Below are 25,113 nucleotides of genomic sequence, written 5' to 3'. Positions count from 1 at the left end.
AAATTGGAGGATACTGGAGGCAATCACTGCTGCTGATGCACCACATGGACTGCCGAATGCAGTTGTTTCTATGTCGAGGAACCATAAGAGGCTACGGTTTAGAAATCCCAAAACAATCAGCTATGCTTATAGGGCCTTCAACACAGCAGGAAACCTGCTCGTGAAACTGGTAAATTCCTCGCCCAAAGACCGAATCCCCACGCCCTTTAGGGCCACGTCTTCACGCAAAGCAACACGCAACTCCCGCACAAAGTCTAACGATCTCAAAGACGCACGTGAGATGGGTATATATATTGCTTTGCTTTTTCAATCGTACCTTTATCTTACTTTTCCACATCCCACCCACGCCCTACACCCTTACCGCCTCGGAACAAACTCCTCAAAATTCGGCGTATCCTCCAAAACCACTCGTCCATCCTTCACCGTCGCAACCTTCAAAGTCCCCGCATAATTTGCCCTCTCACTCTCCCTATTGCTCTCCTCAAGTTCATCCTTTCCAGTAGCAGAGGTAGTGAATCGTGCTTCGAGACTTTGTGCAGCCCCAGGCGTGAGTTCAGCCATCTCACTAACCTGACGCGTGGAGATAATGTCGGTAAACCCCCTCGCACGAGACTGAACCAAAATCGTCGCCGGACCCTCGAATTTCTGGAATTGTTTGTCGCCGTAGATCGTTCTCCGCGTCCACGCGCGTGCTTTCGTCCATAATTTCGCCGCGGTCTTGAATGCAGTGCTCGTCTGTACCTGTGACAAAAAGTCTGATTCGGGGATTTTGACTAAGCCCGACAATGACGGAACTTGGAGGTTGAACATTCGCTGGGCGGACGATTGGAGACGATAGGGAGTTGGAGAGGAGGGGGAAGAGGAGGTAGCGGAGTATGCGAGGAGGTTGGAGGGGGAGAGGAGGTATGATTCACCGGCTTCGAGGTTGATTTGGAAGATTTGACCGGGGGCTGTGAGGGCGACTTGGCCGCGGCCTGTCAAGAGAGTCTGGGACCATGCTCCGATGCCCTATCGAACCCCGTTAGCACAATGCACTCGAAAGAAAAAAAGGGCGAGAAGGGGAGGCAGGGGGAAACGTACACCTCGCAGATTTGCCCTCGGCTTCACAACGAGTGCCGACCCGGTCCACGCCAACAACGCATCCCGCTTCGCAACAACCCAATCAACGCGTCCATCGAGCGTGAGCAGCGAAAACGACGAGATCTGTGATTTGGTAGAGATGAGTGCGGAGAAGGGGGCCGTGCTCGTGAGTTTATGGTAGAGGAAGGGTTGGGCGAGGGAGAGGCGGTGGAGGGGGGTTGCAGGGCCTTGGGATTGGGTTAGGGACAATGTACTCGTAGTCTATTCACACCCTTCATTATCAGCATCACGGATCAAATGGTTTAGGGTGATGAAGACGAACGTTTTCCAGATTCCCGTTCATGCCGACCAAGGTCCCTCGTCGCGTATACAACGGCGCACTCGCCGGAACGCTCACACTCAGCAGACTCGCACTACTCCCGATGACTTGCATTGTAGTCTCTGCCGCGAAGGGCCCGGCACCGCTCAGTTTCGGTACGGCGCGGACGGACTCGTTGACGTCGATGGAGGTCACTGCTTCTTGGGTGACATGGAAGGAGCGAGCGGCAGCGAGCGTAGAGCTGCGGATGATATGGGAGGAGCGGAGGGACGGTGCGAGGCCCAGAGATCGAGAGGCCATAGCTGATCAATTGGAATTTAATCTTCAATGTCTTTTTGCGGACTTGCGGGTGTGGATTTCGAGATGCACGGCATGTGCATGACCGTGCATGACCCGTCAACGTCGTTTCGCGTACGTACAATACAAACCTCCAATATTTGAATCGCAATCGGTACCTCCTTGATCACTTCGTCGAGGAATCGATAACTCTCGAGCAGAGCGCCTGCCTGTATTTTCCTATCAATACCCATCACGACTTCACCCGCCAAAGACCACCCGCGAGGAACCACACCCCAACCACAATGGGAGTCGAAGTCCCCGAAATCGGCACGAAAGACCTAGACTGGCGTCCAATCCGCGACCGAGATGAACTCCACCGTCTCCGCGACCGCGTTGGCCAAATCCTTGGCATCCCCGAAGACCGCGGGCGGCGACAACGGTTCCCCGGTGCCCAACCCGTTAGTTTCAGCAAACACCACCTCGACGAACTAAAGCATGAGGACTACTACGTTTGCGAAAAATCCGATGGGTTGAGGTTGCTGATGTACATCACGCAAGAACGGGGGGGTGAGGTTGTGTATATGATTGACCGGAAGAACGAGTATTATCAGCTACCGCCTAGCATGCACGTTCCTTGTGCGGGAGACCGGACGCTGGAACAGGCAGTGCATAGGGATACACTTCTTGATGGAGAGGTTGTTTATGATTTTGAGAAGAGGGTGGGGGCGGATGGTGTGGAGACCAAAGTTAAGCGGTTGAATTACCTGGTTTTTGATTGTATGGTGATGGATGGGAAGCGCCTCGTGGAGCGCACGTATGATAAAAGGCTTGCGGTAAGCGCAGAGTCTCGTTGTTGGTATGTCTTCATCGCTGACCTCCATGCGCAAAGTATTTTAGAGAGAATATTGGCGTGCCGTATGAGCAATACCGTGTGAAGATGCGCACAGAGAAGAGACGACCGCCGCCACTGTTGTGAGTATTCCCGTCTGGTGGTCTGCGATGGTCACTAATCTGGATAAACAGCATTAAGGAGAAGGGGTTTGAGTTTGCGTATGGCATGGTGCACATGTTCCGTAACGTGCTACCAAACCTGACGCATGGGAACGATGGCCTCATCTTCACAAATCGCATCGCGCCATACGAGTTTGGCACATCAGACAAAATGTAAGTCCTGCACGTGATGCACATCTACAGATTGAGGGCTAAGTTTGTCGTAGTCTAAAGTGGAAACCAGCACACGAAAACACAATCGACTTCAGACTCGACATCGAACCTGCCAAAACCCCTGACGGCCACGAAGACTTCGACCTCATCCCCTCACTCCACCTCTACCAATGGGAAGGCGGGCCCTCCTATACCTACTTTGCACCCCTCCATGTCGACACATCCGACTGGGACCGCATGATGCGCGAACGCGGCGATAACCCCATGCCCGGCCTCATCGTCGAATGCCGACTAGACAAAGGGGGACGCTGGAGATTTAACCGGTTTCGACCGGATAAGGAGGATGGGAATCATAAGAGTGTGGTGGAGAAGGTGTTGAGGAGTATTGAAGATGGGGTTACGGAGAGGGAGTTGCAGAGTCATGATTGGGAGATTAAGAAGGCGTGGAAGGAGAGGAATGCGGGTGGGAATAGAGGGGAACGGACGGCGAATTATGACCGTGCGGCTAGCATTGTGTCGGGGTCGGGGTCAGAAGTGAGGGACGTGGAGAGCAGAAAGCGGAGACACTCTGCAGAGGAAGAGGAAGAGGGAGTGGTAAAAGTCGCGAGGACCGGCTCGGCTCAGCCTAAAGAAGTGCAACATGAAACTACAGAATAACGGAGATCTCGTTATAATCGGACATTTCCACAATGCCTTGTTGGGGTGTCGGCTGTCTGCGCCCAATTCCGCACTCCCGCACTCCCGCGGCACCGTACGTGACGTCAAACCCATCCAACACCGCGTCCGTGCCGAGAAGCCCGAGTCATGCCCCAGAGATATTTATACCACCATTCATCCCCAACTGAACAGCACAGATCAACGAAGAATAAGCACGGACCATGTCAAGCGAAGCTCAGATCACAGTTGGGGAGTACCTCCTTAGGAGATTGAGAGAATTGGGCGTCGGAGCTATCCACGGTGTCCCCGGTGACTTCAACCTCGCCTTCCTCGACTTGATTGATAACGTCGATGGTCTCTACTGGGTACATCCACCTCCTCCCCCTCCCCCTCCTCTTCCAAGTACTGATCAAGACTCTTCGTGACAAATAGGTCGGCAACGCAAACGAACTAAACGCAGCCTACGCCGCCGACGGCTACGCCCGCGTCCACAACAACATCTCCGCCCTCATCACAACCTTCGGCGTAGGCGAACTCTCCGCGCTCAACGGCGTAGCAGGCGCATACTCCGAACACGTCCCCCTCGTCCACATCGTCGGACAACCCTCCACCTCTTCCCAAAAAAGTGGAGCATTATTGCACCATACTCTGGGAAACGGGGATTTTGGGACGTTTGAGAAAATGAGTACGGGGGTTAGTTGCGCAAAGGTTCTGCTTGGAGCTGGGGACGAGGGTGAGGCGGAGGGGATTGATAGGGTTTTGAGGGAGTGTTATGTTAAGGCTAGGCCGGTTTATGTTGGGTTGCCGACGGATGTTGCGTTTAAGAAGATTTCGGCGAAGCCGTTGGGGAAGAAGATCGATTTGAGTTTGCCGGAGAATGATAAGGAGACTGAAGATTATGTCGTCAAGGAGATCCTCAAGTTCGTACCTCCCTCACTCCCGTGTATTGGATACATGTGCTAACAATGATCATGGATAGGCTTCTCCACTCTGCCAAAAACCCAATCATCCTCTCCGACGCTTGTGCGATTCGTCATCGCGTCACCGGCCTCCTCCACACCCTCCTCGACAAAACCAACCTCCCAGCCTTCGTCGCCCCCATGGGGAAATCCTCCGTCAACGAAACCCACGAACGCTTTGGCGGTGTCTACGCCGGTTCCGTAAGTCTCCCCGAAGTCAAAGAACTCGTGGAGGGCGCGGATTTAGTGTTGAATGTGGGTGCGTTAAAGAGTGATTTCAACACCGGGAGTTTCAGTTATCACACGAGGCAGGTTAACACAGTCGAGTTCCACTCTGACCACATCAAGATCGGATACGCTGTTTTCCCGAATATCGGGATGACGCATGTCTTGGAGCGAATCATCGACGAGATGGACGTCGAGAAGATCCGTGCCACTACGACTGCGAAGGAAGATGTCCCCAAATTCTCGAATTCGACGCCGACGACCCCGCAGAAAGAGATTTTGCACGAGTGGTTTTGGCCGAAGGTTGGGCAGTTTTTGAGGGAGGGGGATGTTGTCGTCACCGAGACTGGTACTGCCAATTTTGGGATTTTGGATGCGAGGTTTCCGGATGGGGTTATTCATGTTTCGCAAGGTATATTCACCTACCATGTTCTGTGTGAGTTGGCTAACGAGACATTACAGTTCTCTGGGGAAGTATCGGATTCTCCGTCCCAGCAACCCTCGGCGCCGCTCTCGCCGCCAAAGAACTCGACGCGGACAAAGACCCCAAATCCAAGCGTCGCGTAATCCTCTTCGTCGGTGACGGATCCCTCCAACTCACCGTCCAAGAAATCTCAACCATGATCCGCCACAACCTCTCCCCAATCCTCTTCATCCTCAACAACGAAGGCTACACAATCGAACGTTACATCCACGGCGAAACCGCCTCGTACAACGACATCGCGTCCTGGAAATTCCGTCAACTTCTCGATGTCTTTGGTGGGTCTCCGGAGAAGAGCAGGAATTGGCTCGTCAAGACGCCGGGAGAGGTGGAGAGGTTGTTTGGGGATGAGGAGTTTTTGGCGGGGAGTGGGGAAGGGAAGATTCAGGTTGTGGAGGTTGTTATGCCGAGGATGGATGCGCCGAGGGCGTTGAAGTTGCAGGCGGAGTTGACGGCGAAGTATAACTCGGAGCAGTAAGTCGGCGGGAACGAGGTGATGCAGTCGTGCTGTACGCCTGTCTACCTGGCCGAGTGCAGGGTTGTATCGTTAGAACGGCCATGACCGTATGATAGGATTGAAATTTTCATTCATCTTTTTTGCAGGTCGTGAGGACGATGGGTTATCTCCCCTTATCAGATCTCGATGCGGGGCGCTAGCACGTCATGTCTCCCGGGCTTACACCGAGGACAAGAAACGTCAACTCAGTGAACGTTCGTTACTTTCTCCGAGACGCGTACGACGTTTGGTAATTACTCGAGGATCATGTGGATCCGCGCGAATGCCGTTCGAGGATGTCGGGGTGTGTTGAATGGGAGACAACACGTATGTTACACCCGTTGCGATCGAGGATACCACGGAGCCTGAACTGTGGATGAATAGCTGTTACGACCTGACGCCTTATCATTACGACGGACCTTACGAATGAGACCAAACACAACACTACACAAGACCGCGATACCCACATTCGATCCATCCTTGCCTTCACCTTTAGCAGCACGATGGCTCACCTCGACCTCCTCCGTCGCAAAGGACGCAACAACAGCAGTAACCCCCGCAAAACCCTCAACCCCGACGGAACTCAAAACAATCAAGACCGCACCACCAAAGACCGAAAAAGAGGAAAGAGCCGAACAGCGCCGAGCAGATATCGCAATCATCAAAGAAATGGGGCAATACCTCTGGCCCAAAGACTCCTTCGGCACGAAAGCCCGAGTTGTGACCGCGCTCATTCTCCTCGTTGGTGGAAAAGTGCTGAACGTCCAAGTGCCGTTCTATTTCAAGTCGATTGTGGATTCCATGAATGTCGACTTCTCGACGACCGGGGGTACGGTGACGACCGCCGCTGGTGCTCTCATTCTCGGGTATGGTCTCGCACGGATTGGGTCTACGGCTTTTCAGGAGTTGAGGAATGCGGTGTTTGCGAATGTTGCGCAGACTGCGATTAGGCAGGTTGCGAGGAACGTATTCGGGCATCTCCTACGATTGGATCTAGGATTCCATCTCAGTCGGCAAACCGGAGGTCTCAGCCGTGCAATCGACCGTGGTACGAAAGGTATCTCGTTCTTGTTGACGAGTATGGTATTCCACGTCATCCCCACATCCCTCGAAATCACCATGGTTTGCGGTATCCTAACCTACCAATTCGGTCCCGCCTTCGCCGGCGCAACGCTCGCAACAATGATCGCCTACGCCCTCTTCACGATCCAAACAACAGCCTGGCGCACAAAATTCCGCAAAGCAGCAAACGCAGCAGACAACCAAGCCGCAACCGTGGCAGTCGACTCCCTCATCAACTACGAAGCGGTCAAATACTACAATAACGAGAAATACGAGATCAGGCAGTATGATAAGGCGTTGAAGAAGTATGAGGATGCCAGTTTGAAGATTGCGACGAGTTTGGCGTTTTTGAATGTGGGGCAGAATGTGATTTTTTCAAGTGCGTTGACGTTGATGATGTATTTGGCGTGTCGGGGGGTTGCGGATGGGAGTTTGACGGTGGGGGATTTGGTTATGGTTAACCAACTTGTCTTTCAGCTGTCGCTGCCACTAAACTTCTTGGGCTCCGTGTACCGCGAGTTGAGGCAGTCGTTGATCGACATGGAGACTTTATTCAACCTCACCAAAGTTAACGTCACCGTCAAGGAAACACCCGCAGCGCCTGATCTCATCCTCAAAGGCGGCGAAATCAAATTCGAAAACGTCAGTTTCGGGTACCACCCCGACCGCCCCATCCTCCGCAACGTCTCCTTCACCATCCGTCCCGGCAAAAAAATCGCGATCGTCGGTTCCAGCGGATGCGGAAAATCGACGATCCTCCGTCTCTTGTTCCGGTTCTACGATGTCCAGAGTGGACGGATCTTAATTGATGGACAGGATATCCGGGATGTCAGTTTGGATAGTTTGAGGAGGGCGATTGGGGTTGTGCCGCAGGATATGCCGTTGTTCAATAATACGATCGAGCATAATATCCAATACGGGCGTATCGAGGCAACGAGGGAGGAAATCGAGGCAGCGGCGAAGAGGGCGAGAATTCATGATACGATCATGTCTTTACCAGATAGATACGAGACAAAGGTTGGAGAACGTGGATTGATGATTTCGGGTGGCGAGAAGCAGCGGTTGGCGATTAGTCGGTTATTGCTGAAAGACCCTCCGATCTTATTCTTCGACGAAGCCACCTCTGCACTCGATACCTACACCGAACAAGCACTCCTCCAAAACATCAACTCCATCCTTCGCGAAAAACGCCGGACGAGTATTTTCGTCGCGCATCGTCTTAGGACAGTCTTGGATGCTGATGAGATTATCGTGTTGGATAAGGGTGTCGTGATGGAGCAGGGTACGCATGGGGATTTGATTGATCGGGGGGATACGCTGTATAGTAGGTTATGGGCTGCGCAGGAGGTTTTGCAGGAGGATGCGTATGAGCCGGAGACGGATGAACTCAAGGAAGCGGATCCGGAGACGACGAAGAGTGTGTAAGATTGTCAAGGTTCAAGAAGGAGATGTATCATGGATGTGTTATTTTACTCTTTGGATACTCTAGAAGCGGTTATCTGGGTCGACTGTACGATACAATGTTAGCAACGATACCAATAACTTCCGGGGGATGGAGGCATACTCTTCTCGAAAACGTCAATGATCTTCTCGTACACAGTAAATACGATACCACCACTCAAAACCAATCTCGCCAATCTCGGCATAGCCCCGCTCCAGAACCTCAGCACGCCCTCCTCCGTAAAGATCCTATACGCACAGTGCGCCGAATTCCTATACTCCGTCTTTGCCGCCAAACTCTGCATACGCGACTTGATCACGTCGAGGGGCATAGTTGTGTAGACCGTGATCACGCCCGCTGTAGCTCCGATTCCAAAGGTGGAGAGTGTTCCGAGTTTCTCGCCAGGGGAAAGGGAGTTTGTCGCTGCTTGTTTCATGAAGTTGTAGGATGACATCCGAACCGCCGAGTTTGCACCTTGACGTGCGATTGTAGGGACGAGACCTTTGTAGAGTGCCTTGAACCCACCTTCGCGGATGATTGTGGAGGTTCCATGGACGAAGCCGTTGAGTCTTGGGTTAGGTCCCTTGCGATCGTCGATGAGTGCGGTTTTGATTGATTCGAAGGGGGTGACGGCAAAGATACTCTCACTCACACCCGCACCCAAACCTGCCAATACCGTCGCCGGCGCGGAAATGGATCCGTCTTCTTTAGAGAGGAGGTGTTTGAAGGTATCGAAAGCGAGGAATCGAACGGCGGCTTTAATGGAGTTTCCGATGATGACGGTGGAGCAACCCGTGTACCACTGTTTCCCGAAGGGTGGGAGACGGGGCTTACCATCGCCGGAGTCGCGGAGTTGATAGGACGTTTTGGCGAATTCGGCGGGGTAGGTGATTGCGATTTCGATACCACCGGCAATACCGCCTGCTAGGATCGAGCGGAGTGCGGAGGGCTGTTTCGTGAGGTTAGTAGGATGGTTGGAGGGGATCGAGGGGGTGATGTGACCTTTTGCTGTGAGGATGATTAGCAAAATCAAACGGATCGAGGGAGGAGCTTACTCACCTTCTTATCGGTAGCCATCCTGACAGTTTCGTCTCTGTATCGATCTGACTGACGTCGGTCGTCCTCCTCGAGGATGCACGCCGCTGCTGCTCCTTACTGTACAGCGCAGTGCTTGTGTTTTGTGTGGGGAAGCGCGTCCACACGAACATCGATATCTGAACTTCCGAGGAGACCCGAGACCACTTTGTTCGACGTCAACCAAGGACACCAGTACCTCGTCATTCGTTCATCAATTGTCAACTGTCAACCACTGTCCTTTTCGATCTCTACCTTTTTGAAGCACGCACAATGGTCTCCCTCATCGACAAACTCCGCTCCCAACTCGAAGTCTGGCGTCTCGAGCGTCGTTATGTAACGAAGCACGCGAAGCGTAACCGTCAGTGTACGTCCTCTTTATTCTCTTCTTCCTCCTCCCCGGGCTGACAGATGTGATAGCACAATACATCTACGAAGACGGCCACTACATCTCGAACCCGAAACTCAAGGACGGGCCGATTGTGAGGGCGAAGGAAGTTACGGGGACAACGAAGTCGAAGAGGAGGGTGTTTGCCTAAATCTGGTTCCGGGAAAACTGCATAGTTGGATGTGCACGTTTGGTTTTTGGCAACGGTGTCGGGGGACATCGATATCGATCATTTTTGGGATTTCTCACATTTGGTAAACGCGTACTCGCGTGTTTGTGACTTTTTGGCGTTGTCGGGTTTCTTCTTATACCACTCTTTTGGTACATCTCTTTTCAGATACCACTGACTACATCTTGCTTCAAATTCTCCACATGCTATCTGGTATTACCATGGTATCACCATCCCACAGCTCAATCCCACAGGAGCACTTCTCCTCACATCGATCTTACTCTTTCCTCTTCTGCCTGGCCTGATATAGCCGATTGGCCAACCCAATACTCTTACTCCTCCCATGTCCTTTCCCATTCGCGCCTGGTCCCGCCGTCGTCGGTGTACTCGGCGTACTCCCACCCCTACTCAGTCCCCCATCCTTCCCCATCCCATTCTCCTTAGGTGTCGAATTGGGTGTTTCGTGAGGTCTGGTAGACAACGGGTCAAACGCAAACACAGGCGGGTTCTTGAGCGTTGCGGTTCGTCGGGCTTTCTCGTGTCGTAGCTGCACATTCCGGAACTTTTCCAGTAACTCTGGCCATTTGATCTCGTCTACGCCCTTCCTGCCCTTGGGCCCTACTCCTACCCCGCTTCCCGTTCCTCTCTCGAAAACGGTAGAGGGCGTTTTCGGAGCGAGGTGGATAAATCCCATACTGTTCACCGCATTGAGTCGATTTCGGAGGGTAGCGAAGGCAGATGATTGGGGAAGAAGCATAAGGAGGCCGTATAGGCATTTGAAGAGGTAGGGATACTTTTCTGGTTCGAGGAGTTGAAGGCGGAGGTCTGTACACAGCAAAAATTAGCCACCGGGCACGGGTCAAGAACTGTAAGACCACGTACATGTGAAAACGGGCGATTCGAGTAGCTGTACCAACTTGTCGACTTGGATGAGGAGGGACACCGTGATTTCCAGATCGGCACTGTACGACAGCGTCAGCCAAACGATCTTGCGTTCCTTCTCATGAAACAACGTACAAGATCTGCAACAGGTTGGAGGCTTGTTCGTATGCTTGAGCCAGTAAGCAGAGACTGAATGTCGCAACAGCGTTATGACACCACGACCGATACAAACTCGTAAAAAGCAACTGCCCATCCTATAATTGACATCGTCAGCCTGTCTGTATTAAGGATAACACAAGACCCCGGGTTGTGAATCACCTTCGTCTCCAAATTTCTCAACCTCTTCCTCAAATCCCCCAACTCTGGCGCCGTAATCAACCCCATACTCAAATTCTGCACCATAATCCCCGCAAACTCCAAATCATCATCCCTCTCCAAGATCTCCGCGAGTGTCCGGTATATCCGCTCCCCACTCAGACTGACGCAGAGTTGTCGCACAATCAAGGAACCGCGTATTTCGAGGAGACGGCGGTCGGTGGAGAAGAGGGAGACGAGGTTGAGCATGAAGGAGGTGAAGTAGTCGTCTGATGTCGATGACGAGACGAGTGCGAGGAGTTGGAGGTCGCGGGTGACGACTTTCTCCGATGGATCAGATAGTGTCTTTAGCAGTACCGGAAACGTGCCATCGTCCATGGCTAGAACCTGTATGCTTTGAAGTCAGCGCCCCGAAATACGGAGTAGGACAATCCTCCAAGAGAGCGTACCTTCGTTGGGGCTTTCTTGTGCAGCCAGTACAACCAATCCAAGGCTGCTACCCGCGTCTCCTCATGCTCGTTCAAGAACTGTAGTGTCAGTGCACTCACCGTCGTCGCATAATCAAGTCCATTCCCGCCCTTCTCTTCCTTCTCCTTCTCTGCAAACCCGACAACAGGACTTTGGCTCTCGACCAGGCTAGAAGACTGAGGTTCACTCAACGCGCTAGTCATACTACTCTTCTTCATCGTAACAGGCGACAAACTTCTGGAGCCCTCACTCTGTGCCGACCAACTCCCCTTCCTCCCTTCCCCACTCCCACTCCCCCTCCCTCCTCCCATCTCAACAGCTGGCTCAGGCAACCCCATCACCAATCCCCTCAAATTCCCACTAACCTCCCCCGCTTTCCCCCTCACCTTCTCCACCCCACTCGATAAAACCGGAAGTACCCTCTCCAACACCCTCGGCACAAACTCCAATAACTCCTGCCCACAGATTCCGAAAAGCTCGTTGACCCATGTTAGTGCTGTATGTTGTATTTCCTCGATGGGCGAGGAGAGGTGGGGGAGGAGGATGTGGAGGAGAGCGGGGTGGGAGATGGGGACGTCTTGGCCGGGGATGTAGATATCGGAGGAAGAAGGGTTGGGGATTGGATTTAGGGGTGAGGGTTCGGAGACGAAGGGGAGGGTTGGGGTTGAGGGGGAGATGAGAGAGTGTGCGATACCATCCGTATCTGGTTGACTATGCCCGTGGCTCGCACTGTCTGCGTCACTGAAGCTCTTCCCTGCGCCTGTGTCGTCGCTCTGTGTTTGCGTTTGCGTTTGTGTTCCGTTCACTGGTGCTGTCTTCCCGCTGATTTTCTTGATTTCCGCGATACGTCGGATTTCGGCTAGGAAATCGTTGAGTGCGACGTGTGTTGCGGTGCGTACGTCTTTGTTTGGATCAGCGAGGAATTTGAGTAACCCGTCAAGGAAGGCGGGGAGGTGGGTGATGAGTTCGAGGTCGGGGATCGAATTGAGGAGGATAATCCACGAGACGAGGAATGTTCTCTGAAAGTCCTGTTGTCAAACCACGCGCGATGCAAATGGGGGATTTCTGGACTTACCGTGAAGGGGTTGATAACATATATCCGCTCCGCCACCATTGGAATAAACCTCTCCAACGAGAACGCCGTCGTCCTCTCCACCTCCCTCGCATATCTCGGTCGTCCCCCATCGTCCTCCTCCTCCTCACTCACCGGCGTCACAACCCCACTCCCATACCCATCCCCCTGCAACACACTAACATACGTCGCCGCCTTCTCACTTACGATGTCCTTAACGAGTCGATCCAACAACTCCGCTCCATTCTTCACGCTCAGTTCCGAGTCGGCGGCTAATCTGCAGAGTGAATCGAAGACTTCGTTGAAGTAGAGGAGGGTTTCGCCTTTTGCAACTTTGGCGATGTTGTACATGGATTCGCAGGCGTAGTACCGGACGCGGGAGTCTTGGTCTGTGAAGCAGGCTAGGACGGGGGGTATAATGTCCTCCAAAAACCGGGCGACAGAGGGACCGAGAGCGATACAGGCTGCCGCCAAACCAATCAAACCTCCATTTCGTATGTGAGGATGAGAAGAGGAATATGTATCCGCGCAGAGTTGATCGACGATTTGGCGGAGTTTGGGGAGGGAGTCAGGGAGAGCGGCGGTATCTCGTATAAGTCTGAACCACGAATCTCGTCAGTTTCAATTGCAAAGTAAGAAAAGCTCGATTCCGTGATACCTTTCCAGTTCCAAGGCGGCTGCCTTCCGTTTCTCGTATAGCTTGTCATGGAGACCACGCTGAAGATGGGGATCTATCACAACACACTGTCAGCCCTGCCGTTACCTCGACCTAAATCCACCGTGACAGCATTCACTCACCCATGGTCCCTGATAGCTATACCAGCTCCTTTACCGCCTCTCAATCGTAATTGGTGGTTAGCAGTCCTTTAAGCTTAAATGTCGGTTCGTCCCAACCGCCGCGGTGCCGTGCATCATTCTGCATCAACTCGCATCCCCGCGCAGCTCCCGTCCCCGCTCACGATTTCGTACGCGGTGCTAAAAATAGAACGACGACGACTTGAGATAGCTGATCAATGTCACAAAGAACGACAACGAGAAGAAGAACCCCAATTCTTTGGTGGGGCCTCGGAATCGCGGCCGCGACGGCAGTGGGTGTCGCGACGTGGTGGATCGCGTCGAGAGCAGCCGGTGCCGGTGATCCGGAATCCTCGCCGAGAGCGGAAGAATCAGATCGGAGCGCGAGGCGGAAAGGGAAGAAGAAGAAGATGGTAGTGATCGTGATACAAGACGTACGTTCACCCTTCCTTCCCCTTCCCCTCTCCCGTTGTCTCTCGAACGGGATACTGATCACAAGACCGCAACAGGAAGAAGCACTGAACCACATCCCACCAATCCTCCACCCTCACACCTCCGACCTCCTCCTCCTAGCCCCACACACCCTCCCCTCCACCTCCCTCGCCCACGCACAAACTCTCCTCCCCTCCCCCCACAACCTGATCCAATACCAAAACAAGACAGGGGCGGGTGTGCCATCAATTATCAGGCATTTGGGACCTGATGTCGTGGTGTTCTTGGGTGGGGGTGGGGAGTGGGTTGAGGAGGTGAAGCAGTGGGTGGGACGGGTTGTTGTTGTTGATGAGGAGGGGGAGGGTGGGAGGAGGGGAAATGTGGAGGTTGTGAAGGCGTGGCCGGGGGATGGGGAGGAGGGGGTGGGGTGGTGGATGGCGAGGGTGTGAAGGAAGCGAAGGAATGGGAACGGCTTGGGATTAGGGACTGGTGTTTAGTGGTTATGCAATTGGTTTTGGATACTCGGGCAAAGGTAAGAGACATCGTACGAGAGAGTGTTGTGCGAATTACCATGGCTGGGTTTTGCATTATCATCCTCTTGTGTGTGAGACTCTATATATCCTTCCATAATAACCCTTCATTACACGCCTCTCATCTTTAGCTCCTCATCACTCACTCATTCCCATCCACTCGGCCATAAACCGCCATACCTCCCCCACACCATCCCAACCATCCCCACCACCACCACCGCAATCCTCACGAGTCACCTCCCCGCCCGTTGCGCATCGTAGTACGCCGCGCCCTCCACAGCAGCCTGTGCCCACAACCCATCCCGGATCCAGCCAGCCTTCAGAATCGGTATCTATGACATGTGTTGGCATGGGGTGAAAGAGGGGGAGCTGGGGGGACACGGCTCACCAGTGTCGCGAGGTTCATGGGCTGCTTCAGCGATTTCCCGCGTAGACATAACTCATCATACAACGACTCATACCTGGGTTCCACCAGACCCTTCATCGATGCGTAGAACTCGACTTTTCTGATTTTCTCTGCTTCGAGTTGGTCGTTGCCTATGGGGGTGTTTCGTAGCCATGCTTGACGGCGGGCGAGCCAGGTTTGTAGAGCGTCGTTTTGTGGGTCGTTGATTTGTGTGTCTGGTGGTGGGTTGTCGAAGAACGGGTCTGATGACATCTCGGCCGTGCAGGGAAAGGTTCTTCATCGAGGAATGGACAGTGCATGGACCCGCCGCGGTTGGCCCGATCTCATGCAGTACGACGGCTCGGCCACCTGTGCCACAGATGCATGTGAAACCTCAACGCCGACGCCGCGAAAGGGAGGGGGGGACACTCCGTCAACAGCTCAATGGCAGCCCCCTACTCCCGTCTCTTCCTCCCTCACCTCCTACTCCCCTCTATAAAGCCCCCCTCCTCCCGCATCGTCACCCCCGACCAAACCAGCCAACAACACTGCTACCGCCAACCACTTACGAATCGGCATAGCATTTACTCCCCTTACTTACTTGCTATATCATATCTCTATACGCTTTCTCTTACGTTTACGACATAGTTCGACCATAACGACGTCGATTGTGATTGTTTGGATCCCCAGGTTTTTCCTTTGAGGTTCAGCATACATTCCAGGGAAAGGTTCTTCCTCGGGGAACCGGATGTACTCATGGACAAGTGCTAACCGGGGAGAACAGGTAGTGATATACGACTTCTACTTCTGCTCAACTCTGCTCTACTCTACGTTGGTCTACGACTTTCTCGACTCACACTCCACGACGATTATCTACACTTACACGACTACACTTACGAAACAAACAAACAACATGCAACTAATCACCGCATTCACCTCAACCTCCTGTCTCTTCCCCCACCTCTCCCTCCCTCACCCCTTCTCCTCCACCTCCACGCCCTCTTCTCCCACCTTTGCGTCCCCATCCACACTCTTCGCTCCCACTCACAATACATCTCGTGTCTTCTGTCTCTTCACCTTACCGCTGCGTCTCGCATACTCAGCCTCCACGCTCCCCTTCCGAGTCATCCGCGCTGCCGGTGCGGTACTCGAGGGCGAGAATGGCGATGCGTGGTTGGAGGCTGATCTTGGTGTTGATGAGGATGTCGAGGGGAAGAAGAAGGAGAAAGTGTTGAAGAAAGTTCGGTTTAGGGGTGTTGATATCTTTCGGAAACAGTTGTCTGACTTCCGTTTCTCGTCTGCTCCCTCGTCCTCTCTGGCCGAGGTCGAGCATGACGTTTGTTGGGGCGAACTTGGATGCATGACGCTGCTTCCTTCAGACTTTGTCCACCTCGGTGCCTCCACTCAAATCTTCGTCGACCAATGTTGGGCCGAGCTCCGTCGCGTCACCCTCTCCACTCGTGACTGCAACACATCTACACCATCCCCCAACAGTCCGAGAACGACTGTGATCGACTCAACGACCGCGGTCCACCATGCTCCATATGCACTCACCACCTCCCCAGTCTCTGACTCAAGTTCCGCATTCGCCTCCGCTGAGATTTCTTCGTTGGGTTCATCTGATGTGTTCATGCCCGCTTGGTGTTCAGATTCGGAGAGGTCTGAGGAGGTGGTCATCAAATCTGCGTCGGGTGAGATGGACGTCACCATCGAAACCAATAAACCAAAGAACTTGAGGTTGATTTTGGGGTTGAAATGGCGTTGGTGTTGGAGAGAGGCGTCGAGACGCCGGTTACTCCGTTCCTCCGTCCTTTCCGTGCTGCGGCTGCGGCTGCGGCTGCGGAGGTTGATTTGGAGTTGATCTCGCCAATGACGAGTATCCTCCCTTCGACCCTGAGCTTTACCCCCGCAATGTCTTCGTTGCCCACTCTCACATCCGCGTCCGAGGTCGAGTCTGAGGTTGAAAGCCACTCAGTCCCGTGGTTCGACCCGACGCTTCCTCAGTTCCGTCCCTCATCCAACCCTCTTTCGTCGGTCCCTACCTCGACTCCCTCTCTCACCCTCGACATTCGCACCCCTCTCTTCACTCGTCACCGCTCCGCAAAACGCCACGTTGAATCCGCGTTGAACTCCCCGGTCCTTCCACAGGTGTTGGCCAAGCGATGCAGACGTGGTACGAATTTGCATTTTTCTCGAGATGCGCGACGAGAGCGTTAGGGTGTTGAGCGATAGTGAGTCTGACGGTGAGAGGGAAAAGGCCCCGATGTCGTTGAAGGGGTTGATGGGTTTCGCTGGTTTGCAGTCTCGTAGTGAGGAGAAGAAGGACGTTCAGGAGACGGTGAAGGAGGTGAGCGTTATTGACGGGTTGCTGGAGGATTTAAGGATGACCCCGCTCAGGAGGAAGACGAAAAGTTCCGTTAGGTACAAGGATGCTGACGTCTGTATTCTCGGTCCTTTCCTTGTCCTACCACAATCCCGGCTCAGCCGAAGGAGAAGGATGTCGGCATCTCCAAATCCATCTTCAATTTTGATAACCTCAACCTCGATCTCGACTTCGACCTCTCTTTCGAGCCTGCGATCCCGCCCACTCCCACCATGCCCAACTCTAACTCTCCTCGTCTCAAATCTACCGCTTGCTTTTCCGATAGCGAGAGTGAAACTGATGAGAGCTCGGATGAGGAGGAGTGCCTGTTGGAACTCGCTAGAAGGTTCAAAGTGGGGAAGACGGCTGGGGCCAGGTACGCCACGGACTTGTTGAGGGAGGGGAAGAGGAGGTATTCGTTGCATTAGGCGGTGGGGTGGTGTGTTTTCGGCGTTCGTTCATGATATCGATTTTTGGTTGTTTGTTTTGCTCTCGGTTTGTGGTTTGATGTTTCGTTCTTCGTGCGTGGGATGAGTATGAGTATGGGTATTAGGATTAGTTTGGGTTTGAGTATGAGTAATTTTATGGTTGGCACGAAACTGCTCCTTTCCATTCGTCGTATCTCGTCTCACACAACCTCGATGTCAACCAGGTGGTGAGTCTACGGACTTTCGAGCTCAGCGGGAGACTAGTCCGTAAACGGAGATTTTCGTACGAAGGGGTACGTTTGCAGGGTGTCTGAGAAGGAGAGAATGTACGAGCATGAGAATAAGGAATGGAGACGGGATTACAGGTTCTATTTGTTGTTCCGGTTAGAGTATAAGAATAGACGGGATATATTGTTACACAATTTTGTACCTTCGTTTCCATAAACCCTGCCAAAGATAGAGATAATAGCGTCAAACATGGAAACTACACCCAACAATACTGGTCGCCTAAGCCTTAACAGCGCTGTACGCCTTCTGCTGGATCCCGTGCAACTTCTCATTCATCCGGTACGCAGTCTGCTGCGCCGTATCAGCCGCCTGCAAAACCTTGCCCTCAACCACGTTCGTCGCATCCTGCGCAACACCCGAAACTTTGTTCGCGCCATCATATGCCAAAGCCGAAGCCTTCTCCCAACCCTCACCAGCAACCTCAGCACCTTTCCTAATCTTATTCCCGACGTCCTTGATGGCACCCCTTTCACCACGGCGGTCAAATAGAGCGTGAAAGGCATAGAACAAAAGGTCCACGAACGAACTGAGCTGGGGACGGCGGTCGAGTTCCCATTTGGTGAGCCACATGTAGTACCCAACGACAACATTCATCCTTAAACTCTTCTTCAAGGTAAGACTCTCACTCGCTCCCTCAGCCCTCATCAACCTCGGAACATACCCAGCAGGGAAAGTCTCCTTCCCCATCCAAGTCTCGATGATCGTAGTGGAGACATGGATATCCGTCCCATACCCATCACCAAAAACGTCAAGGATGAGCGCCGGCTCACCACGCGTGATGAACGGGTGAAGACCAGAAAGCTCGTACTGGGGATTATGCCTTTGACACTCCCTCTCCCTCATCACCCTAAACCTCGCAATTTCCTTCACCCCAATCATACCCTCCCCCTCACCACGGCCAAACTCACAGAACTTCTTCACTAATTCCATATCCGGACACTCCTGCTTTCCCCATCCGGAATCTGGGCGCGAAATCGAAGCATCGTGTTCGATGAAGTTGTGGAGGCCGATTCGGCCAAGGTCGAGGGTGTACCCGTCATCGGAGAGACCGACTTGGAGAGCACCGGAGAGGAGGGAGAAGCAGGTGAAGAAGTCCGCGGAATAGTAGTCGCGGAGGGCGTGGAAGAGGTCGATCGGGTTGATCTTCTTGCCGTTACGGTGGCTATATAAATCGAAGTCCTCAGGTCAATGTTCCTCTTTCTGAGGCCAAAGGTTCAGCAAAACCTACATGATCCCATGGTTCGCCAACGTGTTTAACCCGGGACAGGGAGTCCTCATGTCTCCCGGTGCGGGAGCGCGATAATACCTCTCAGCAAGCTTGAGTTGGCCCAAAGGTTTGGGAGTATACGTGTACCGAGCCTTGATCATAGTCGGTGCCCACCAGATGATGTTCGTGAAGAGCGTGAACGCCCAGATAAGGCGCTGAACGAAGAAGAAGGGTCCAAAAAGGGTCTCAAGACCGGGGAACTGGGCAGTGAGTTGGGGCGGAGACATCTTGGATGTGATCTGTGTCGAAGAATACTTTGGAGGATGTGAGTGAGGGATGAGCACGGGCTTTATAGAGAGCGGAGACCCCAGAAAACCAAGGATCAATGCTCATTTCATAAGACAATCGTGGACGAGTTGATTGGTCCAGTGGACCCTTAAAGATGTTCACATGCCGTCCGGTCAAAGCGGCCGGGGATCGAAGACGTTGAGGGATGTGCGCGGGCCGAGCATGAGATGAAGTGGGGACGAGCTGTATCAACCGGTGGGACTGTCATTCGAAGATACACGACGAACACTTATAATAATGCAAGAGTTTTCAATTCTATGATATCACCATCAAAATCAAAAACGCCATATGATATACCTAACTTTCATAGAGTGAAGAGCCTTCACCATCTTACAACGTCCTCGGGACCACCTTCTCGGTATAACACTGCACCTGATCGCCCTCCTTGAAGTCAAAGAAGTCTTCGAACGACATACCACACTCACTACCCTTAGGCATCTTCGCAACGTCCTTCTTGACGTTCTTCAATTCAGCCAACTTTCCAGACCAGATTTCCTCACGGTTACGCAAAACACGAACCAAGGACGACTTCTCAATAGTTCCGTTGTGAATACGACATCCAGCAATGTTCTTCGTCTTGTTACCCTTGATAGTAATATTGAAGATCTTGAGAATGTCGGCTTCACCCGTGACGTGTTTCTCAATGAGAGGGGGAAGAAGCTGAGATAAACGCTCCCTCAAGTCTTCCAAGAGCCTGTAAATGATACTGTAGGTGTAGATCGGGACCTTATTCGCAGACGCAACCTGGTCGATACCGTCCATCTCCTTCACATTGAACCCAATGATCTCACCCTGAACAGCAGCAGCGTACGACACATCACCCTCAGAGATATCACCAACACCAGTTTGCAAAACCTTAATGCGGATCTCATCGTGGTGGATGGTTTCGATTTGATGCACGACAGCTTCCACGGATCCCATGACGTCAGCCTTGACGATGATTCGCACCTCCTGGTACGTTGGTTTCTCCACCTTCTCAGTCAACATACGATCGGCGTGGAGCTTCGCAGCACCCGTCTTGGCACCACCCCTCTTGGCTGCCGCGATCAACTTGATTTCCTTTTCCCTCCTCTCTGCATCCGCACGACGCTTCTCGTTGAAGAGTTGCATTTCCTCAGCTGCTTTCAATTTTTCAGCACGAGCGATACGGTTTCCGACGACTTGCGTCGCCACCTTTTGGTTCGGTGCCTCGAGGACCTCGTCACCAGCAACGGGAACTTCCTTCCATCCAGTAACGACCACAGGCGTACCGGGCGGAGCCTGTCTCAACGACTGACCCAATGAATCAGTCATAGTACGGACACGACCATGGACCTTTCCGGCGACGATGAACGCTCCGAGCTTGAGTGTACCTCTCTTGACCAAGATCGTCGCAGAAGTACCCTTTTCGAGTGACGAAGAAGACTCCACTACCCAGCCCTCTGCCTCACCAGTGTATTGCGCCCTGATGTCCAACATTTCGCTAAGGGTCGTGATTGCTTCCTCCAAGTCTTCCATTCCCTGTCCGGTCAATCCCGAAACGGGGACAGCCTGCGTCTCACCACCAACGTCTTCTAACTCGACTTCATGCCTCAACAAATCTTGCTTCACCTTCTCGACATCGGCGCCGGCCTTGTCAACCTTGTTGATGGCAACGATCATCGGGACCTTCGCTTTCTGCGCATGCTTGATAGCTTCGATGGTTTGAGGCTTGACAGAGTCATCGGCAGCAACGACAAGAACGACGATATCAGTCATGTTCGCTCCACGCTCACGCATGGTCAAGAAAGCTTCGTGTCCAGGTGTGTCAAGGAAGGTGATAGTTTGTCCACTTGGCCTTGGAACACTGAAAGCACCAATATGCTGCGTGATACCACCTGCTTCACCCGCTGCCACAGACGATTTACGAAGGAAGTCAAGAAGTGTAGTCTTTCCGTGGTCGACGTGTCCCATAATCGTGACAATCGGAGGGCGGAGCGGAAGCTTCGATTTGTCCTTCGGCTCCGGCTTCGAGAAGAGATCCTTTCCAGCCTGCTCGTCGAAGACTGGGTCGATACCAAACTCCATTGCGATAAGGGATGCTTCCTCCTTGTTGAGAATGTGGTCGTAACTCGTCTCCGCCATACCCGCCTGCCTCATATTCCACACCAATACCGATCTGCGGACGTTGAGTATGGTAGCGAGGTTGACAACGGAAATGAAAGGCGGAAGGTATACTTTTGGGGTAGTGTCAACCGGCTCCACCTTCTTCGCAACCGCCGGCTTCTTCTTCTTCCTCCTGGGCTCATCCCCATCCTCATTTAAGGCAAAGCCAAGGTCATCTTCATCACCATAACCACGTGCTTCCTCGTCTCTGGATGACTTCTTTAGCTTCTTGCTCTTATCTTTTAGCAGTTGTCTCTCCTTCCTTTCTCTCTCGATTTCCTTTCCTTTATTCCTTTCAGCCCATGCGGCCGACTGACGATCGGATGCAGGTGGCACGAATACTTCTTCCACCAAAGGTCGGTCTGGGTCTAAACCAGATTCGCCGTTTGGTCGTTGGTCGTTGTTGCCCGGACCCCGCTGTCCAGGTCGGTCTCGATCACTTCCGCCATTGGACCGTTCAAAGCCATCATCCCGACTCCATCTTGAAGGTTGGGAACCCCGACCATCCCTGCCAGAGTTGTTGCTACCCTGTACGAATGGGCCAGGTCGACCTCGATCGAATCCCCCGTTGGACCGTGGAGCGTCATTTCCACGACCCGCATTCCACCGCCCACCCCGATCATCCCGTCCCCGGTTACCCCCGCCCGTACCGCCTCCATCATCTCGTCCCCATCTTGGAGGTTGCGAACCCCGGTCATCTCGTCCCCGGTTCCCCCCGCCCATACCACCTCCATCATCTCGTCCCCATCTTGGAGGTTGCGAACCTCGATCATCCCGTCCCCGGTTACCCCCGCCCATACCACCTCCATCGTCCCGACCCCATCTCGGAGCCTGCGATCCCCGATCATCCTGTCCCCATCTTCCCTGACCCGTATTACCTCCACCTCCAAATCCACCTCCCATCGGTCGCGGGGCCCATTTATCACCACCCGCAGGCGCCTTCGGCGTAAGCGGTACCGCCGCCTTCGCCCATTTATTCGTAGCAGCACCTCCCGATAACTTTCCGAATAACCCGCTCAACGAGGGCTTCGGCGCATCCTCGAAAACAGGAAACGACGTCGAAAACGTTCGCCGCACAGGGAACGTCGGCGACGATCGCGGCCTATAGAGACATTGCTGTGGATTTTGTCAGCGGTGCGCAGACGATAGATTGTAAGGAACAGACTCACAGATGCTCTCAATTGGCCTACTGTTCGCATATTCGCTGGGATCTATGTTGACCTTCACGTACCAAAAAGTTCCCATTTACGACGCAGGGCTCCAGTGCACGCGCCACGGCGTAGCAGCCTCGAGAAATCCCAAGAGTCCATATGTACATCGCAGCCTGCTGGAAACCTTATTTTGCCAAACACCTCTGATTCCGACATGCCTGTAACGACAGGTCTCTCCCCGGCTGAGCGCTCTTACCTCTACACCTCCCTCTCCCAGTCAATCCGCCCAGATTTCCGCTCCTTAACGACCTTCAGACCCCAAACCTTCCAAACAGACATCCTCCCCACCGCAAACGGCTCCGCACGCGTCCGCTGGGGCGGCGCAGTCGGTGCAGCAGTAGCCGGCGGTGTATCCGGTGCGGGCGTCGGTGAAGTCATCGTGGGCGTCAAAGCCGAAATCGGACCCTCGCAGTTATTAGATGACGGGTCAGGGAGGAAGGGTGGATTGGTGAATGTCAATGTCGAGATAACACCCAACGCGGACCCGAACACAACACGAGACGATGACCCCCTCCCCACTCTCCTCTCAACATTTCTCTCCCAAACTCTCATCCCTGCAGCGATCCCCTCTACCGCCCTCACACTCGGCCCCGAACGCGCATGGCACATCTACATCGATTGCGCAATCCTCTCGACATCTGGACATCCTCTACCTGCGTTGTCTCTTGCAGTGAGGTTGGCGATGATGACGACGAGGTTACCACGCGTGACGCTCACCTCCGACATTGACAGAGAAGCCGCACAAGTCGCTTCAACAGGCGGTACAAACATCCGCGAAGCCGTCATCGATCTCGATATTGACGATGACTGGGATGCAGCGACTCCAATCCCGGGCGTGGAGAATCTGGGCGTAGTGTCGATCGCGAACGTGGTGGGCCGTGCAGTGTTCTTCGATGCGGCACCGGGGGAGGAGGAGGTTTGTGATGCGCGGGTTGCCGTTGCTGTGGGCGCGGATGGAGACGTCGTTGGTGTACGGATGTTTGGTGGAGCGAAAGGTGTGGGGCCGGAGATGGTTAAGGAGGCAGTGAAGGCTGCACAGCTGGTTGGTGTTGAGGTTGTTAAGGGATCATCACAGGGACTTGAAAGCAGTCACGATACGGGAGGGTTCTTTGCGATTATGTGAAGCGTGAGTGGAAGGAGGCTCTACTAGCTAGATAGAATGCATATGGCGCACGTCCATGATACCCCCCACCACCTTCTTGTATGGATTTAGCTATGCCTGAACAACCGTCTCACTCGCCGCCTTCCGCAATCTATTCATAATAGCAAGACCCTCATCTTCCTCCCCAACCCCCTCAACAAAAATCATATCACACCCCTCCCCATCCAACTCCCTCAACACCGCAAACAACCCCCTCGAAATATCCTCCCCATCCGTGCCCAAACTCCTATCCAGCACCTCGCTTGCCCCGAGTTCTCTCAACGCCGTCTCTGCGCCCGGGGCAGACCATGTTCGTGTCCGCATAACCCCAACCTTTTTATTTTTCACGTTCTCTTTCGCGGGAGTGTCGAGGATGCGCACGATATCGGTTACAGGGACATTCTCAAACAACACAACCCGCGCACTCGGCGAATAATGCCGATACTTCATCCCCGGCGCCTGCGGTACACCCTCCAAATCCTTCCTCCCAGGCCGATGCACAACCACATCCCCCCACACCCCTCCCACAGTCTTAATCTCCTCAACCGAAACACCGCCAGGTCTGAGCACAACAGGTGGACTCACAAGCCCATTCACCACAGTCGACTCGACACCAACATTCGAGGCGCCACCGTCTAGGATGAAGGGGATGCGGGATCCGAGGTCGGTGTGGACGTGGGAGGCGAGGGTTGGTGAGGGGCGGGTTGAGGCGTTTGCGGAGGGTGCGGCGAGGGGGCAGTCGGAGTGTAGGAGGAGGGCGAGAGCTAGTGGATGGGAGGGGAGGCGGACCGCGAATGTTGACTGTCCCGCTGTGACGAGTGTCGAGATTGGACTTGGTTTGGGGAGGGGTAATACGATCGTCAAGGCCCCTGGCCAGAATTTGTTGATGAGGGGGTGGTAGATTGCTGGGATGAGATCTTTGTCGTTTTGGGTGGGCGATGTGCGGAGGAGGTGTCGGAGTTGGGTTAGGGAGCCGATGTGGACGATGAGTGGGTTGTCCGCCGGACGCTTTTTCGCAGCATAAATACTCCGCACCGACTCCGTTTTCCGGGCGTCTGCGCCGAGTCCATACACCGTCTCTGTCGGAAACGCGACGGGTTGTGTGGTTTCGTTGAGGTAATGCGACGCCTGATCTAACGCGTCCTTCGTCTCTGATGGCCGGATCGTGAGGGTTGGTGAGTCGTAGGGATGCAGTGGTGCGGCAGAGAGGTTAAATGTGATATCTGATTGCCGTAGAGGCATGATCTGTGTCGTGAACTTGACATCCGCCGAGGAAGTCATTGTGCGAAAGCCGGCGCCCTTGTGCTTTGAACGAAGAATTGGAGCGGAGA

At 53.6% G+C, this 25,113-nt stretch overlaps 14 protein-coding genes across 14 annotated transcripts; 7 read left to right on the top strand and 7 right to left on the bottom strand.

Moving 5' to 3' along the window:
* Window positions 1–272: 272 nt before the first annotated feature.
* On the bottom strand, window positions 273–1,742 carry SAICODRAFT_75258 (uncharacterized protein). The gene is made up of 3 exons (XM_019170966.1): window positions 1,403–1,742; window positions 1,081–1,341; window positions 273–1,008 (listed from the first exon to the last, which is right to left on the bottom strand). The coding sequence occupies exons 1-3, from the start codon at window positions 1,697–1,699 to the stop codon at window positions 358–360; spliced, it is 1,209 nt and encodes a 402-aa protein (XP_019027720.1). The 5' UTR covers window positions 1,700–1,742; the 3' UTR covers window positions 273–357.
* An 80-nt stretch (window positions 1,743–1,822) lies between these two features.
* SAICODRAFT_63574 (uncharacterized protein) lies at window positions 1,823–3,380 on the top strand (the record flags this gene model as incomplete). Its single annotated transcript, XM_019170000.1, has 5 exons — window positions 1,823–2,511; window positions 2,568–2,650; window positions 2,702–2,842; window positions 2,896–3,305; window positions 3,352–3,380. The coding sequence occupies exons 1-5, from the start codon at window positions 1,981–1,983 to the stop codon at window positions 3,378–3,380; spliced, it is 1,194 nt and encodes a 397-aa protein (XP_019027719.1). The 5' UTR covers window positions 1,823–1,980.
* A 153-nt stretch (window positions 3,381–3,533) lies between these two features.
* Window positions 3,534–5,642, top strand: SAICODRAFT_87526 (pyruvate decarboxylase; the record flags this gene model as incomplete). Its single annotated transcript, XM_019171502.1, has 4 exons — window positions 3,534–3,864; window positions 3,932–4,419; window positions 4,479–5,095; window positions 5,146–5,642. The coding sequence occupies exons 1-4, from the start codon at window positions 3,721–3,723 to the stop codon at window positions 5,640–5,642; spliced, it is 1,746 nt and encodes a 581-aa protein (XP_019027718.1). The 5' UTR covers window positions 3,534–3,720.
* Window positions 5,643–6,086: 444 nt separating this feature from the next.
* On the top strand, window positions 6,087–8,147 carry SAICODRAFT_51299 (transporter ATM1, mitochondrial precursor; the record flags this gene model as incomplete). Its single annotated transcript, XM_019169048.1, has 1 exon — window positions 6,087–8,147. One exon carries the CDS (start codon window positions 6,087–6,089, stop codon window positions 8,145–8,147), a length of 2,061 nt encoding a protein of 686 aa, XP_019027717.1.
* A 98-nt stretch (window positions 8,148–8,245) lies between these two features.
* On the bottom strand, window positions 8,246–9,302 carry SAICODRAFT_87520 (putative mitochondrial tricarboxylate transporter; the record flags this gene model as incomplete). Its single annotated transcript, XM_019171501.1, has 3 exons — window positions 9,223–9,302; window positions 9,166–9,171; window positions 8,246–9,112 (listed from the first exon to the last, which is right to left on the bottom strand). The coding sequence occupies exons 1-3, from the start codon at window positions 9,238–9,240 to the stop codon at window positions 8,246–8,248; spliced, it is 891 nt and encodes a 296-aa protein (XP_019027716.1). The 5' UTR covers window positions 9,241–9,302.
* Window positions 9,303–9,392: 90 nt separating this feature from the next.
* On the top strand, window positions 9,393–9,839 carry SAICODRAFT_16598 (uncharacterized protein). The gene is made up of 2 exons (XM_019165677.1): window positions 9,393–9,604; window positions 9,658–9,839. Exons 1-2 carry the CDS (start codon window positions 9,511–9,513, stop codon window positions 9,774–9,776), a joined length of 213 nt encoding a protein of 70 aa, XP_019027715.1. The 5' UTR covers window positions 9,393–9,510; the 3' UTR covers window positions 9,777–9,839.
* A 17-nt stretch (window positions 9,840–9,856) lies between these two features.
* Window positions 9,857–13,397, bottom strand: SAICODRAFT_75244 (ARM repeat-containing protein). Its single transcript, XM_019170965.1, has 8 exons — window positions 13,330–13,397; window positions 13,190–13,262; window positions 12,535–13,129; window positions 11,441–12,478; window positions 10,995–11,378; window positions 10,812–10,930; window positions 10,677–10,756; window positions 9,857–10,619 (listed from the first exon to the last, which is right to left on the bottom strand). Exons 1-8 carry the CDS (start codon window positions 13,331–13,333, stop codon window positions 10,072–10,074), a joined length of 2,841 nt encoding a protein of 946 aa, XP_019027714.1. The 5' UTR covers window positions 13,334–13,397; the 3' UTR covers window positions 9,857–10,071.
* A 27-nt stretch (window positions 13,398–13,424) lies between these two features.
* SAICODRAFT_111390 (uncharacterized protein) lies at window positions 13,425–14,316 on the top strand. The gene has a single exon (XM_019165317.1). The coding sequence runs from the start codon at window positions 13,545–13,547 to the stop codon at window positions 14,205–14,207; it is 663 nt and encodes a 220-aa protein (XP_019027713.1). The 5' UTR covers window positions 13,425–13,544; the 3' UTR covers window positions 14,208–14,316.
* A 12-nt stretch (window positions 14,317–14,328) lies between these two features.
* On the bottom strand, window positions 14,329–14,976 carry SAICODRAFT_28674 (uncharacterized protein). The gene is made up of 2 exons (XM_019167197.1): window positions 14,677–14,976; window positions 14,329–14,620 (listed from the first exon to the last, which is right to left on the bottom strand). Exons 1-2 carry the CDS (start codon window positions 14,944–14,946, stop codon window positions 14,522–14,524), a joined length of 369 nt encoding a protein of 122 aa, XP_019027712.1. The 5' UTR covers window positions 14,947–14,976; the 3' UTR covers window positions 14,329–14,521.
* A 362-nt stretch (window positions 14,977–15,338) lies between these two features.
* SAICODRAFT_111277 (uncharacterized protein) lies at window positions 15,339–17,841 on the top strand. The gene is made up of 2 exons (XM_019165316.1): window positions 15,339–16,087; window positions 17,515–17,841. The coding sequence occupies exons 1-2, from the start codon at window positions 15,422–15,424 to the stop codon at window positions 17,692–17,694; spliced, it is 846 nt and encodes a 281-aa protein (XP_019027711.1). The 5' UTR covers window positions 15,339–15,421; the 3' UTR covers window positions 17,695–17,841.
* Window positions 17,842–18,402: 561 nt separating this feature from the next.
* On the bottom strand, window positions 18,403–19,179 carry SAICODRAFT_41642 (Cloroperoxidase; the record flags this gene model as incomplete). The annotated part of the gene is made up of 2 exons (XM_019168671.1): window positions 18,403–18,913; window positions 18,980–19,179. Coding segments are annotated over 2 exons (711 nt in total), but the record flags the coding sequence as incomplete, so codon positions are not given.
* Window positions 19,180–19,624: 445 nt separating this feature from the next.
* Window positions 19,625–22,646, bottom strand: SAICODRAFT_63566 (initiation factor 2). Its single transcript, XM_019169999.1, has 2 exons — window positions 22,600–22,646; window positions 19,625–22,546 (listed from the first exon to the last, which is right to left on the bottom strand). Exons 1-2 carry the CDS (start codon window positions 22,627–22,629, stop codon window positions 19,637–19,639), a joined length of 2,940 nt encoding a protein of 979 aa, XP_019027709.1. The 5' UTR covers window positions 22,630–22,646; the 3' UTR covers window positions 19,625–19,636.
* A 149-nt stretch (window positions 22,647–22,795) lies between these two features.
* On the top strand, window positions 22,796–23,764 carry SAICODRAFT_32946 (uncharacterized protein; the record flags this gene model as incomplete). The annotated part of the gene is made up of 1 exon (XM_019168251.1): window positions 22,796–23,764. The coding sequence occupies one exon, from the start codon at window positions 22,796–22,798 to the stop codon at window positions 23,762–23,764; it is 969 nt and encodes a 322-aa protein (XP_019027708.1).
* Window positions 23,765–23,854: 90 nt separating this feature from the next.
* On the bottom strand, window positions 23,855–25,063 carry SAICODRAFT_4770 (SUA5/yciO/yrdC family protein; the record flags this gene model as incomplete). The annotated part of the gene is made up of 1 exon (XM_019168902.1): window positions 23,855–25,063. One exon carries the CDS (start codon window positions 25,061–25,063, stop codon window positions 23,855–23,857), a length of 1,209 nt encoding a protein of 402 aa, XP_019027707.1.
* Between the last annotated feature and the right edge of the window lie 50 nt (window positions 25,064–25,113).

The sequence above is a fragment of the Saitoella complicata genome (assembly GCF_001661265.1).
Source record: "Saitoella complicata NRRL Y-17804 unplaced genomic scaffold SAICOscaffold_1, whole genome shotgun sequence".
NCBI lineage: Eukaryota > Fungi > Ascomycota > Saitoellomycetes > Saitoellales > Saitoellaceae > Saitoella > Saitoella complicata.
This window is presented reverse-complemented; position numbering and strand designations above follow the sequence as displayed.